This window comes from Melanerpes formicivorus, unplaced genomic scaffold, assembly GCF_026170545.1.
Source record: "Melanerpes formicivorus ecotype bairdi unplaced genomic scaffold, bMelFor1.0.p_v2 SCAF_29, whole genome shotgun sequence".
Lineage (NCBI taxonomy): Eukaryota > Metazoa > Chordata > Aves > Piciformes > Picidae > Melanerpes > Melanerpes formicivorus.
This window is the reverse complement of record NW_027142381.1, coordinates 3635990-3650543: the sequence shown is the minus strand read 5'-3', so window position 1 is coordinate 3650543 and position 14554 is coordinate 3635990. Positions and strand designations below refer to the sequence as shown.

The following is a 14554-nucleotide window of genomic DNA, read 5'->3' as shown; positions in this document are numbered from 1 at the left end:
CTGGAGCTGCGCGGGGGGGTGATGGTGTCGGCAGTGTGGGGTTGCCCGGTGGTATTCCTGGCTCCAGACGCTCTGTGAAAGCATCCTCCGTGGGCACAGGGTGGGAGGAGGCCCTGGACACACTGTGCCAAGATGTGTGTGGGTGAACCTGGAGACACAGCAGCTGGGAACAGGGATATCAGGTCAGTGACCTGCAAAGGAGAAAGGGTGGGTGGCGCAGGGGTGGGTTATGTCCTATAAACCAAGGAGCAGCATCTTTGGGAGCAGAGGGTACTGTAAGGGGCAGGAGAGAAGGTAAAAAATACCCAGATCCTGTGTGCTTGGCAAAGATGGATGTTTCCCACCCATTCTCTATTATGCTCCAGTTCTAAATTTGTCAGGGATTTCCCTGGCAGTGAGTGCCATCTATGGGGCACACCCAGCTCCTTCTGCCTCTCTGAGAAGTGCCCAGAGAGTGTGCTGCCAGCTGGGACCTGCTTCCCAGCCCTCTCCAGAGCCTGCCAGGCTGCTCCCTCACCCCCCTACCAAACTGCTTCGCTGGGACCTATCTTGTCCTGCAGCCCCCAGACAGCAGTGGGACAGCAGTGGGATGACCCTACTATGGAGGGTCTCAGTGGATTATGCATCACCCCTTACTCCTGCTTCTCTGGCCCTCTGCTTCCATCTGTCTTGCTCTGACTGACCACCAAAGCTGAGGGTAAAACCTACAGATGTTAATTTGGGTGGTTTGTGCCTGGATTAAGGCTGGGCTTCACTTAAGCCTTCTGTGAATGCTGGTCTTGCTGGGCTTTCCCCTCGGGATGGGTGTTAATGGGATACAACAGGGGCACACGCTGCTTCAGGGAGAGCCAGAGCAGGGAAAGCCACTCAGAGCAGGGATGCTGTGGGGAGAAGCAGAGTTCCTTCAGCGGGCATTGCTGCAGGCCTTCTCTTGGCATGGGGAACATCTGCTGGAGATGAAAGCCAAGATGCCTCACACCATCAGCACTTCAAAGAGACTCCTTTGCTGAGCAAAGAGCTCTCTCTCCTGGCTGCTGACAGGTTTCCTCTGCTCCTTGCTCAATCCCCGAGTGGGAAAAGGGAGCTGAGGCAGGAAGAAGAGAGCCTGGTGAGGGTCTGGCACTAGAGCAGAAGGCTTAAATGGTTGTTTCATCATGTTCCCTGCCAACAGGGAAAGAGCCTGCCTATGGTGTGCTGCCAACTAGTGCTGGGGCTCAGCTGGGGGCACTGGGGTGGAAGTTAGAATCATAGAATCTTAGAACAGTTTAGGCTGAAAGGGACCTTAAAGATCATCTAGTTCGAGCCTCACTGCTGTGAGCAGGGACACCTTTCACTAGACCCAGTTGCTCAAGGCCTTGTCCACTTACAAGGAGGGGGAATCCACACAACTTCCCGGGGCAACCTGTTCCAGTGCCTCACTACCCTCACTGTAAAGAATTTCCTCCTAACAGACAGTTTAAATCTACCCTCTTCCAGCATGAGTCCACCAAGCTAAAAATGATTCAACCTTGTGCTACCAATCCAGGTCTACTTGAGTCACTTTAGCCTTAGTCCAGTCCACCTGCTGGTTGTTTTGATGTTCCTGAGTGGCTTGACTTCTTGAAGGACTGGAGGAGCTCTGCAGCAGCTGTGTGATTTACCCTGTCCCCAAATCTGCTGCCTGTGGCATGTGTGGCTGTAAACCCCTAATTCCTGTAGCAGTTCCAGTTTGCTGAGCCCAGGGAACACTCCCAGCTGGCCTGAGCTCTCTAAGCCATCAGGAACTGGGGCCAAAGGAGCCTTTAATGAAAATTCCCTCACTTCCTCCCTGCAGCTGGGACCAGCCAGGAGCATGCTGTCAGCCTGTCCCACCAGAGCCACTTTGCTGCCATCAGGGGGAACCCACAAAGGAACGGGTGGGTTTTGCAAGAGCTGACGTCTGTCTGCCCTCCCAGCCCGGCCTCGCCAATCTGCCGGGCACGAACGTCCACACCAATGAGCTTAGTGCCCACAGTCCCAGGGCACCAACCTTGCCCTGCTTCTGCTCCCCTCCTGCACCGGCAGGCGCCGGAGTGACCAGCCAGCCAGGAGCTTTAGCATGATCCCCACGGTCCATCTGTCCACCCCACGCATATTAACAGCCAGTGCCCTGGTGGCAGGGTTTTTAACTCGTGTTTTCTCACAGAGCAAGCGAGAGAGAATAAATAACAGTGGCGGCCGGCGGCAGCGAGACCTCGCGACAAGAAACAGAGCTGGCAGAGGATTCCAGGGGGCTTCCCATCCTCCCCCTCCTTTCCTGCAGAGATGGAACCCGGCGGCCAGGCAGCACGGGGGTCCCGTTTGGCAGGATGGGGGCTCCTGGCTCCTGCCAGCACTGCAGCTGAGCTCAGCGTCCCGCAGCACTTCTCTCTCACACCAAGGTCCCTTCCCTCTCCCACCGTTCGTCCCACGGACGCGTTACCTTCCCGGCACCGTGCGGCCATCCCAGCCCTGCAGCTCAGTGGATGGGGAGGCACTGCTGCTGTCCCCAGCTCTGGCAATAGCCCAGCTGCCAGGGGACCGCCCCAGCCAGGGGGTCTTGCAGGCTGCCCGTGTATCTCTGCTGGCAGGCGCCTCGGAGCCCGGGGTGCTGGGTTCCGCTGGAGCAACAGACGGGGCTGGGCACGGAGCCATTCTCCTTCGGGCTGCCGTAGCGATGGAGCTGCCTCTCGGGAGCAAACCCGGCGTGGAGAGGCGACGGGGAGCAGCGCTGCAAGCTGGCAGCTCCTGCAGGACCAGGCTCCCAGGGCAGCGGGGGGTGGTTGGCCTTCCCCCCCAGCTCCTGCGCATGGACCCCGGCCCGGCCGCGGCACTCGGAGTGGGCACAGGGCCAGCAGCGGTGCAGGGACAGGGACAGAGCCGAGATCCTGTTGATGGCTCGCCGCAGGGTAGCGATTTTAGAAAGCCTTTTGCCGCCGAGGTCGTGTTTGAGGGCCAGGCGCAGGGCGTTGAATGCTTGGTTGTAGTCCAGGATCCTCTTGCGCTCTCTGACGTTGGCTGCCATCCTCCTGGCCTTGGAGCGCACCGGCCTGCTCCTCTTCCTCACCTTCATCCCTTCTGGATCCCCCAGGCAGCTGACTGCTTCCCTGCCCTGGGGGACCCACAGCCCCTGCCCATAGCACAGCTGGGGTGCAACCCCTGCTTCCAGCTCCTCTTCTGAGCTGTTGGGCTCTGGTGTGGTGCCTTTTCCCATGGCTGTTGGCAGGGGGGAGCAGGAGAGGTGCTGCTGTGGTCCTGCCTCCTGTAAGGTGTGGGAGGCACTCCTCCAGGAACATGCAGCTGCCCATAAAAACCCACCTTGGGCTCGTCACGTGGCTCCCTCCCCACTCTCCTCACCTGCCTGCAGGTGTATTGCCTTGTGGAGAGGCACCAGGTGAGTCCAGCCTGGCCTCTGTCCCTACTGAGCATGGTGCTGGGCTGCAACATGGGGTGCTGGGGTGCCCACGGTGCTTGTGGTGGGATGCTCACAGCCCTCAGTGGGGAAGCCCCTCTGCCAGGTACATGTTGCAGTGGTTACTTCAGACTCTGCTGAGAGTTTAGTCGCTGCAGGAGCTCCCCATGCTGCTCTGCCCTCTCTTCTGCTGGGCAGGCTGGTGGCTCAGCCTGGGCCAGGTGCTCCCTGGGGTATCACCACTCTGGCACGGAGAGTTGGGCTCTGCTCCCCCATGCTCACTGGTGCTGCAGCATTTCTGTCATTTACCAGCTAGAGGAAGATGAGGCAAAGAGTGGGGAGGTTGCTGAGGAGTGCAATGAGCCTCCTGCCTGTGTGCAGAGGAGGACAAGCTGAATCCAGGTCCGGGGCTGGAGCACTGAGCTGCCTTCGAGACAGTATCTTTGGGCTGCTCCACGCAGCTGCACCCCAGAGAGCTGGGAGCATCCATGGGCATGGAGCTAAGGTGGGTGCCTGGGCAGGAGCAGCCCCAGGAGACAGCAGAGGAATGTGTGGGGCTTGGCACGCCTCTGCCCTGCGGAGCAGGAAGCAGGAATGCGGCAGGGGGGATTGGGGCAGGTGATAAAAGAGCTAAAGTGCTACCTGCCTGCAGAGCCTTCCTGTCCCTTCCCAGCAGAGGGGAGCCCCGAGGGCAGAGCTGTCTGGGCTGGTGCTGCTGGGCCTGCCCAGCACTTACTCTGGGGAAGATGCTGAAAGCATGTCCTTGTTCCTTGCATCCTCAAGCCAGTGGGACCAAGGGACTTGCCAGGTGTGGCAGGTCCAGAGGCCCTGGGGGGCACCGAGTTGCTGTGCTCTGAGCAGAGCAGGACCACCACGTGTGTTTGGCCATCAGCTCATTAGTGAGCAGTTGCTAAATGCCTTCCTGTGTGAACAGCAATGTCTTGGAAAACGGCTCGGGAGTGGGTCTGACAAATTGTTGGGGTGACTGGTGCAAAAGCAGAGCCCCAGGAGAACCTGCCCCCACCTTGATCCAGCCCTTCCTACCTGATTGTCCCAGCTCACGTTCAATCAATAGGCACAATTAGCAGGGGGGTATTTGTCTATTGCCCTTCTCCTCTCTTGGCTCTTTGAAGTCAGAGCTAATTTAGGTGCCTCTGCTCCAGGAACCCAATAAATCAGGAGCTGGGGCCTCAGGGATGGGGGAGGACCAGGCAGCAGGACTTCAAAGGGAGGTGAAGCTCACAAATATTTTTTGAGCACTCACCTGTGCTCACTATGGCCTCTCTTGTTCTCCCCAGCAGCCTTCTTGCTGCCCAGTCTTGCTCTGCCCAGGAGCAGATGCTCCCTCTGACCACTGCCCCAGTGAGCTCAGCTCAGCAAGGGGCTTTTCAAGGGGCTTGAGAGGTGGAGGTTGTGCATGCTGGGCCCTCTGAGAGACATGCCTGCCCCAAACTCAGCTAAGCAGGACAGATGCCTGCTACAGGGAGGGTTTTGCTGATGTGGGAGGTGAGGAGGTGTGGTACAGAGCTGGCTGAAATAGACACATAGCCCGTCCCTGCTGGGGAGGTGCTGGTCAGAGATGGGGCAGAGGGCAGGCAGCAGCCCCAAGGCTTCCCCATCCTGCACACAATGACCTTGGGGAGCTGTCTGGGGAGCACTGCTGGGGTTCCCAGCACATCAGCTCTGGACAGGGATGCAGCCCCAGCTCTGGGAAGCAGGCAGGGTCAGGCTGTAAATCAAGAGGCATCAGATGCCACCTGCTGCCTGTAATTAGTGCATCCTGCTAGGCCTTCTCCACCTTGTCCTGAACACTTCCTACCTAGGTGCCCATTACAGGGTGGGAGGCCAGGAGGAACGCCCCCACCCAGGCCCTGCTCCCTCGGCCCCACTGATTTATCACCACTCACTGGGGAGATTTATGGGCTGGAGCCAGAGAAGTGTTGCAGGGCTCTGCTGGCTGCCTGACAGCTGAGGAGGGAGCTGCAATTATCTGTCGCCAGGCATAAATCAGGCCACTGACAGCACAGGCCCCCTGCCCGGCCCCCACAGAGGGGTCTGACCCTCAGGGACACCCCTCCTCTCCAAGACGTGTCACACTGAGCTGGGGCACTGCTGAGCACTGGCCATCTGCAGCGGTCCTTGGCAGCATTGTCACAGCTCCCCAACGTCCCACAGCCCCAAGGTGTGTTCTGGGGTTGTCTTCTCCCCTAACGCTGCCACCCTGCCCACCCAGAGACTGGGTCCACAGCAGCCCCCTGGGATGATGCTCCAGCACCTAGTGGCCCCAGGGAGGGTCACAAGGAAGTGGGGAGCACCACTCTGTCCCCTCTGGGGACTGGCTTGGGGGCAGGATGGCACCTGGGAGGGATGGAGGGATCTGGCCCTCAGTGTCTTCCATGACAAACTCAAGGGGCTCCCCACAGGAGGGTAGATTTGTCGCAGGGTTCCCCAGGGCTCACTCAGCCCAGCTTTTGGCAGCCAGTGTCCCATGGGAGCGTGTCCTCTCCTGAGGTACCCCTGGCCAAGCCCCTCTGGTCTCTCTGGCTGCTGTAGCTCTTAATCCTCAGCCTCTCAGTTGAGGATCAGCTCTCTCAATCTGCAATCCAGGACACCTTTGTCTACCTTTGCTTGTGGCCAGCTTGGTGCTCCCCAGGACCTTCTCTGCCAAGCTGCTTTCCAGCCTGTGCTGTTGCCTGGGCTTTTTCTCTCCCCAGGGGTAGGACTCTGCACTTGTTGAACTTCATGGGGCTCCTGTTAGCTCATTTCTCCAGGCCACCAGATCCCCAGACACCAGTGCACCCAGTGGGGCATCTGCCAGCCCTACCCTCCGGTTCTGTGGCTGCCAGCAGTGCCCAGTGGGGTTGGGCAGTGAGGAGGTCACACCCCCACCTGCAAGACAGATGGATGAGCCATGGCACCAGAGAGAGAGAGAAAAGATGGTTCCTTTTTGAACATTTCAGGTGAAAGGCTGTCCCAGGGGGTTCCCAGCCTCAAGCATCCCCCCCATGGCAGCTCTCCTCTGAGGGACTGGGGCCACACTCTGGCCCCCAGCAGCCCTGGCTGGACCTGCACTTTCATCCTGGTAGGGAGGAAGGCAGAGTACCCCCGTGGGAGGTCCCACTGCAGGGCTCCCTGCCACCCTCCACTGTCTCTTGTCTCTGGGCCAATGGCATCTGCAGCAGCTCATAGAGCTGCTCAGTCACTGCCTGGGTGGCCTGGAGGGAGCGGTCAAGCTCCAGGACAAGCTCCCTTATGGCTGTGGCTGTGGCTAGGGAGCTGCTGGCAGGGGACTCCATGTCCATCAGGCTCTTTGCCCTGTCCCTGCTCTTCCTGGAGACCTGCTCCTGCCTGAAGCCTGGTGGCAGATCCAATGGGAGGTCCTCACCATGGAGTGACCTGGGGTCCTTCACTGCCCCCTTGACAGCCTTGGAGGACCAAGGGGCTTCTGAGCAGGTGTGTGCTGCCACCTCCACCGTAGCAGCAGGCCAGGGCTCTGGGAAGGAGTACAGGAAGTCCATGGAAACAGAGCTCCTCCTTGAGTGGGAAGAGAGCAGCAAGCCCAGTGAATCCATGGAATCTAGTGGGGCCCTTGGGGATGGGCACTCCTTGCTTGATACCTCCACACTTGCCCTGCAGAAGAGGAGAGGGAAGAGCCCTTGCTGCACTCCAGGCACCCATGGGCAACACCCTGGCCTGGGCTGGCAGGCAGGGCATGGCCCAGGGTGGGCAGGGGATGGTCTGAGTGTCTCCCCCACCACTCACATCTCCAAGGCCAGTGTGGGCTTTGCTCTTTCATCTGCCTGGGCAGAAGCTGCTGAGGAAGGAGAAGGAGTGAGCAGGTGGGTCCCCAGCACAGCCCCAGATAGGGCTGCCAAGGGGTGTCAGCCCTTTGCAGGGCACTCAGCATCAGGGCCACTCACTTCTCTGCTCCTCTGGATGGGCTCTCACTCTGTTTCTCCAATGCTGCTTCTTCCACTCTGCCTGCAGGAACCCCAGCAGCTGAGTGAGATGGGAGCCCACAGCTCCTCACACCTTGCCCCCTCGCATGCCACCCCACCCCATGCCACCCCACCCCATGCCACCCTCACCCCATGCCACCCTGCAGCTCAGTGCAGTGGTCACATACCCAGTGCTGCTTGGCCTGCAGCAGGGCAGAGGCCAGGCTGAGACGCAGAGCATGCATGGGAAGCAGGATCAGCTGCCCCAGGGTGATGCTGGGGTGATCCATGGCACCAAGTCCTTGTCGGGCTGTTTAAGACCAGCAGGGAACTTGGCCTGTCTTGTCTCCAACAACCTGAGCTGGAACAGTTGTAAGAGGGGAATTAGGAGCGAGCCCTGCAGAGTGCCACATGGCTGGAAAACATCAGCTGGAGCTGAGGGGTCAGACTTCAGTCCACTGTTGCTCTCTCAGACTTTCTCACCTGCCACACAGCACCTGGTTTCCATTCCCAGCTAATGTGCCTCCCAAACTCTCTAGGACACTCAATCATGCAGATGTGAGACAGCTGCCCCCCCAAAGGCAGGTCCAGCCCAACCAAGGCTATATAAGGCTGAGCACAGGGCTCTACCCTTGTTGACTCCCCACTTATGGAGCAAGCAAGACATCAATGCTGGAGCCAAGGCTGGTGAGAGCTCTCTGTTTTCTCTCTTTCTCTTTTCTGTCCATTTTCTTCTGTTAATTTCTTTTTCTTTCCTGCTCTAAGGTAGTTGCTAAGGGAATAAAGCCTGTGCCAAAGTGTCCTGATCCCTTATCTGCAGCACTTGATGGTAGCTGTCAGAATCCCCCAGTGACCTGGTTTGTGCTGCTCCTCAGAGTCATTGTCTCTTACCACTGTGGCAGGAGTTGCCCCTTTCAGGGGATTGCAAGCATTTACCTCCCTTGTTGCCCATTAAGTGGGATGAGATGAGGGCCTTGATGCCTCCTAGGGTGTCCCAGCACCTCCTGGGTCCCCAACTCTACTAAGACACCACCAAACTGCAGTGCTACCACCCACTGCCTGTTCCCATGGGGCACAGAACATCCCTTTGTGACATCTGACTTCTACCCACATGCTTCCTCAGCTGATGTGTGAGGCTCAGGAGGGGCTGGGATGTCCCCCTGGAAAACAGGGGAGGCAGCTCATGCATGATAGGAAACCCTGGAGGTGCTTCAGAGGGGAAGGAGATGGAGGGGAAGGGGAAGGAGAGGAAGAAGGATTGTTGCATCCAGCCCTCCAAGCAACAGCAGCACCACTCAGAGCTTTTGAAATTAAAGGGGAGGCTCTCAATGCTGATCCCTAGCCCTGCCCAAAGCCACCCCAGGCCCTGGATGCTGGACCCCAGCCAGCAGCTGAGAACCCCCAAGCCACTTGCTCTCCTGCAGCAGGATGTGGGGAGACTCACGAGGGGCAAATGTGTGAAATCAAGGAAACTCTTAGCTGGAGACAAAGGCCAAGAGGTGTCTGAGCTGTTGGTGCCAGCTGCTAAGAGGAGCAGTGCCCAGGCAGGACCTGCCTGATGGCTGCATTGGGCTGCAGCATCCCCTTGGCCAGCTGAGGCAGAAGGACACTCTCCTAAGGGGTGAAAGGGAGGAATTAGACATCTAAATAGAGGGCATTTGGGGGACACTAAGTAATGTGACTGGCATGGACTGCAGAGGATTTGAGTAGACCCAACCTGAGGGACTGGGAGGCCCTTCTGCAGCCCACCCAACCCAGGGGCAGCTGTGTGCCTGGGTATTCCCACTCCTTTCAAGAGGAGACCCAGGTGTTTTGGACCTGCCTAGGAACTCCCCTGTCCCCTGGAAACCCAAGCACCTGGGACCTGCCTAGGAACCCCACTGTCCCCCAGGGAACCAGGTGCCCAGGCTCTGCCTAGCAACCCTGCTGTTGCCTGGGTGTCCAGGCAGCTGGGTGCTGTGGCTCTGGGGCCATGGGGTGGTTGTGGTTGTCTCTGATGCTGGCAGTGTCCCCCTGGCTACCTGGCAGCTCAGGCATCCAGGCAGGGCCACCTGGCTTGTGGCAGTGGGTGGTCCTGGCATCCTGGCTGCCTGGGGGGCAGCCCTGCCTGTTGTGCTTCAGCTCACCCCTTCACTGGACAAACCTCTGCCGTAACATCACCGGGGCTCCTGCCAACCACCCCCAGCATCAGGAATGCCTGGAGACCATCACTCGTGCTGCTCTGCCCCTCGCCTCCATCGCTGTGGGTGCGTCATGGGGCACCAGGGACACCCAGCCCGAACAGGGACCCGGCCCCAGGTCCTGACCGGGACTTCTGGCTCTCTGGGGATCCCCAGCCCGAACAGGATCTTGGAGCTCTCTGGGTTTCCTCACTTCAACCAAGGTCCTCATACTGATACTGTCCAGGATCCTGGGAAGTTGGGGACCCCTTTCCTAAACAGGAACCTCAGGCACCCATCCCAGATCAGCACCCAAGGCACTCCCAACCTTGCCAAGGTCCTCTGAGAACCCCAACCTTGCCTGAGACCCTGAGAATCACCAAGGGTCACCAACAGGGACACTCTGGAAACTCCCTGGTCCTACCTAGAGTGTCAGGAATTCCCAGGATCACCTGATCTTTACCCATATCTCTAAACCCCTGGAAGCCCCCAGCCCTTACCAGACCCTCCCACCCCAAGGTTTCTCTGCTCTCTTTGTCCCTGTGCTGGTCTCAGGCTCGGAGCATCACAAGACTCTTGAGAGGGCCATGGAACTTTCCCGGCTCTACATGGAGTATGCAGAGAATGTGGGTGAGCAGGGGACGTGGGGCATGTGAGGGGGCAGGGCATGGGGGAATGGGACCTTGAGCTGGGGGTGTGGTGAAATACAGGCTATGTCTGGGGGCTTCTTCAAGGCTTTCAGCTTCTGGGGATGTTGAGGGAGTGTTTGGGGATGTATGAGACTGCAGGATGGATATGTGGGGTCTAAGTGAGTTGTACAGCAGGTCTGGGGAGGGTTTATGTGGATCGAGGGGAGGGCACATTGTCTCACCTGGACATCTGGGACAACGCAGAGGCCCTTAAAACGACCCTGTGGGAAGTGGACAGATACACCAAGAGGGTGGTGAGCGAGATGACAGAAGGTATGTGGCCAGCTGGACCTACCCAAGAGTCAATCCCTGGGGCCCCCACTCCTCCTTGAGTCCCCCACCCTTGGCATCCCCATCCTGGTGAAACCCCCAGGGGCCCCGTTTGAAGGGCTGGGCAAAGGCTAAGCCTTGACAGCTCCTCACAGATATGTGGATCCCAAATGACCCCCAGTCTAATGCTGCTTCCTCCCCACCAGCTCCAGCCTGCATCCCACCCTGTGGTGAGTGCTCATCCCCATCTCTTGCCACCCCTTGTCCCTTACTACTTCTCCCATGCCCCTGGGACCACCAAGTCTCCCCTTCCCAGGGTACCAGCCGGCTGCCAGCATCTTCAAGTGCGCTACCTGCCGCTTCGAGCACTGCCCGTTTCCCCTGGACTGCCCAGGTATGGGGCTGTGGAAAACCCAAGCATCCAGGCTGGGCAAAGCTCCACCCTGGAGCTGGGTGCCTCCAGGGCTCTGGGGACAACCCTCACGTGGACCTGTGTGCTGGGCCCAGCATGAGGGCACGAGGCCGTGCCAAGGGGCACGAGGCTCATGCCCACGGCAGGCACATGAGCAGGTGCGGTCACACAGGAGCAGGATGACTTCTGTAGGTGCAGGAGCAGCTCACAGGCCTGTCCACGCTCCCAGTGCAGGACAAGTGGGTCCAGGAGGATGAAGCCATCACACTGCTCTGCAATGTGCCCTTCGCCACCCCCGCGGGCTCGGCCGTCACGTGGATGTTTGCCAAGGATGTGAGTTGCGAAGGCACAGGCAGTGCCTTGGCACTGCTGAGAGGTGTGGGCATGGGCAGCCAGGCCTGCGGGCGCAGGGCGGTGTGCTGGCTGTGGGGACTGGCAGGTGTTGCTTAGGCAGTGGCTCTGTGTGCTGTGAGCAGCAGGTGTGCAAGCAGGGGGCCGGCGCTGGCCCGCAGGAAGCAGGAGTCACAGAGTGGCTTGAGCTGAAAGGGACCTTAAAGATCATCCAGCTCCAACCCACGTGGCAGGGACACCTCCCACCAGACCGGGTTGCTCAAAGCTTCATCCAGCCTGGGATTCCAGAGAAGGGCCACGAGGATGAGCAGAGGGCTGGAGCACCTCTCCTGTGAGGACAGGCTGAGAGAGTTGGGGCTGTTCCATGTGGAGAAGAGAAGGCTCCCAGGAGACCTAATTGTAGCCTTCCAGGATCTGAAGGAGGCTACAAGAAAGCTGGGGAGGGACTTTTGAGGGTGCCAGGAAATGACAGGAGTGGGAGGAATGGAGCAAAACTGTGAATGGGTAGATTCAGATTGGATGTTAGGAAGAAGTTGTTCCCCATGAGGGTGGTGAGAGACTGGCACAGGTTGCCCAGGGAGGTGGTGGAAGCCTCATCCCTGGAGGGTTTAAAGGCCAGGCTGGATGTGGCTGTGAGCAACCTGCTGTAGTGTGAGTTGTCCCTGCCCATGGCAGGGGGGTTGGAACTCAGTGATGCTTGAGGTCCCTCCCAACCATGACTTCTCTGGACAGGCTGTTCCAGTGTCTCACCACCCTCACAGTAAAGAACCTCTTGCTCATGTCCAGTCTAAATCCACCCTGCTCTGGTTTCTGGAGGCAGAGCACTGGTGTGCAGTCTCATGCACCTCTGTGTGTGAAGGGGACCAATAAAGATGGAGATAGACTTCATCAGGGCCTGCTGTGACAGGGTGAGGGCTGATGGTTTGAAACTAAAAGAGGGAGATTTAGACTGGAGAGAAGGAAGAAAATCTTCACTGTGAGGGTAATGAGACACTGGGCCAGGTTGGCCAGAGAGGTGGCAGTTGCCCCAGGTCATGCTGCATGAGGGTCTGAGCAACCTGCTCTAGTTGCAGATGTCTCTGCTGGCTGCAGGGGGCCTGGACTGGATGACATTTAAAGGTGCTTCCAACCCAGAGCACTCTGTGATTCTCTGAAGTGACTTTTGTCTATGCTCTGCTGGTTCCTCCCTCTGTGTGCCCCCCAGGAGCAGCCCTGGGTGGTGAGGTGTGTGCAGATGCACAGGCAAGGGGCACAAGAAGCAGGAAGGGGAGGTGGTGAGGGCGGGCAGGGCAGGGGTAGCTCTGCAGCACACCTACAGTGTGTCAGGGACCTGCTGCTGCTGTGCTCTGCCCTGCCCCAGCTGCGCACGCAGGACCTGGCACAGTTTGAGGAGCTGCAGGGCAGTGTGTCAGGACCTTTCAGCCTGACCATTCAGGAGCCTGTTCCAGGAACCGTTGCCTGCTGCCTGGGGCCCGTCTCTCAGCCCTTGGTCCGCAAGTACTTCTACATCAACGGTGAGCACTGACACCTGGGTGCCCTGGGGACAGGGCAGTGGAGGGTGGGAAGGGGCCAGACGCTGGGGTCCATAAGAGGGAGGGTGAATGGGGATGCCAGGACACCTGGGTCTGTGGTGGACAGGTAGGGTGGAGATGTTCCCTGATACCTGGTTCCTTCGGAGGCAGTGGGGCATGTGGGATGAAGCAGGGACCCCAGAGGCCTGGATGACCCCAGATGACTGTGTGCCCACAGTGTCAGAGAGAGGTGTGGAGGAAGAGAAGTTACTCCAGGCTCGGTTCAGATCTGTGCTGCACTGGTCCCACCATGAGGCCCCTGTGCACCACATGGCACTGCTGAGGCTGGGGCTGGCATTTGGCTCCATCGTGCTGCTGATGCTGCTGCTGGTGGTGTGAGTACTCCTGACCTGATAAACCTTCCCCTCGAAGTCTTCATGCTTCTGGGGCTCCCTGCAGACCAGTATGGGCTTCCCAACCCACCCTCAGACCCTTGGGATTTCCTACCAATGTGAGGGAACCTGGTTGTGTAAAAGGTGGGGCATAGCCTGCTGGAACTCCCAGTGTCCTCTGACCCATTCTAGACCAGCCAGGACCACTCGAGTTTGCCTTGCTTCCCCTAGATTCCCTGTGACCCTGCCATATTTCCCCACTTTCTCCAGAACCTCCTCTGTCCCTTTTGGGGGCCATAGTCAATTGTCCTATTTGCCCCCAGTCACCCTTCAAGGCCACTGAGACCCAAGAGTTGTTCCCAGGACCCCCAAGTCACCCCTTGGACCCCAAAGATGCTCCATGATCCCCACCCCAGGTGGGGATGCAGGGTGTCCTTCCCCCTCCCCATCTTTCCTCATTTGTCCTTCTGCCTCCCAGGGCCATCTGTCAATGCTGGAGGCTCCGAGGTCGCATTAACACCCAGGCATCCCCCAGACACCACGATCCTTCAGAGTGTTCCAAATGCCTGGATTCACCCTAGAGGAGCTTGACATGTGGACCCATCCCTGAGGAGCAACCTTTCTGCAGTTGCTTTTCTTCCATTGGCACGTGCAAGTGGGAAGCAGTCTGGAGATGGAGGCACAGAGCTCTGAGCAGCTGGGGTGTGCTGGAGACAGAGATCAGGGGGAGCTTGGGCTTGCAAACAGAAATCAGTGGGGGCTTGCTCAGAGCAAACTGAGCACTGGGCAGAGCATCAACAGTCCAAAAGACATTTCTGAGATGCCTGACCCTGCATTTCAACAGCTGGCACTAAGGGGAGGTCAGACTGGTAGCTGTAGGAAAGCTTTCTCTTGTAACTGTTGTAGCAAAGCCACCTTTGCATGGCATGGCCACACCAAGCTGCTGTCTGCTCTGATTATTCTCCCAGAAGCATTTTGTCACTTATTTACTTTTACACCACTTGATATCAGCTGCAAAGTCTGGGCTGAAGTCCCAGACTGTGCTGCACCAGCCCACCGAGGCCGAGCCTGATGCCAAGCAGAGCCACCATGTGCTCATCCCGATGCCAAGCACCTTCTCTGGTACCTCAGCAGAGCCACCATGTGCTCATCCCGATGCCAAGCACCTTCTCTGGTACCTCAGCAGAGCCACCATGTGCTCATCCCCGTGCCAAGCACCTTCTCTGGTACCTCAGCAGAGCCACCATGTGCTCATCCCGATGCCAAGCACCTTCTCTGGTACCTCAGCAGAGCCACCATGTGCTCATCCCCGTGCCAAGCACCTTCTCTGGTACCTCAGCAGAGCCACCATGTGCTCATCCCCATGCCAAGCACCTTCTCTGGTACCTCAGGAGAGCCACCATGTGCTCATCCCCATGCCAAG

The 14554-nt window shown here is 58.6% G+C and overlaps 2 protein-coding genes across 2 annotated transcripts; one reads left to right on the top strand and one right to left on the bottom strand.

Moving 5' to 3' along the window:
- Positions 1 to 2414: 2414 nt before the first annotated feature.
- BHLHA9 (basic helix-loop-helix family member a9) lies at positions 2415 to 3211 on the bottom strand. Its single transcript, XM_068155015.1, has one exon. The coding sequence runs from the start codon at positions 3209 to 3211 to the stop codon at positions 2477 to 2479; it is 735 nt and encodes a 244-aa protein (XP_068011116.1). The 3' UTR covers positions 2415 to 2476.
- Positions 3212 to 9319: 6108 nt separating this feature from the next.
- On the top strand, positions 9320 to 14551 carry SPACA6 (sperm acrosome associated 6). The gene is made up of 9 exons (XM_068155031.1): positions 9320 to 9645; positions 10000 to 10136; positions 10400 to 10468; positions 10672 to 10695; positions 10782 to 10859; positions 11107 to 11210; positions 12589 to 12742; positions 12978 to 13134; positions 13610 to 14551. Exons 1-9 carry the CDS (start codon positions 9320 to 9322, stop codon positions 13710 to 13712), a joined length of 1152 nt encoding a protein of 383 aa, XP_068011132.1. The 3' UTR covers positions 13713 to 14551.
- Positions 14552 to 14554: the final 3 nt, after the last annotated feature.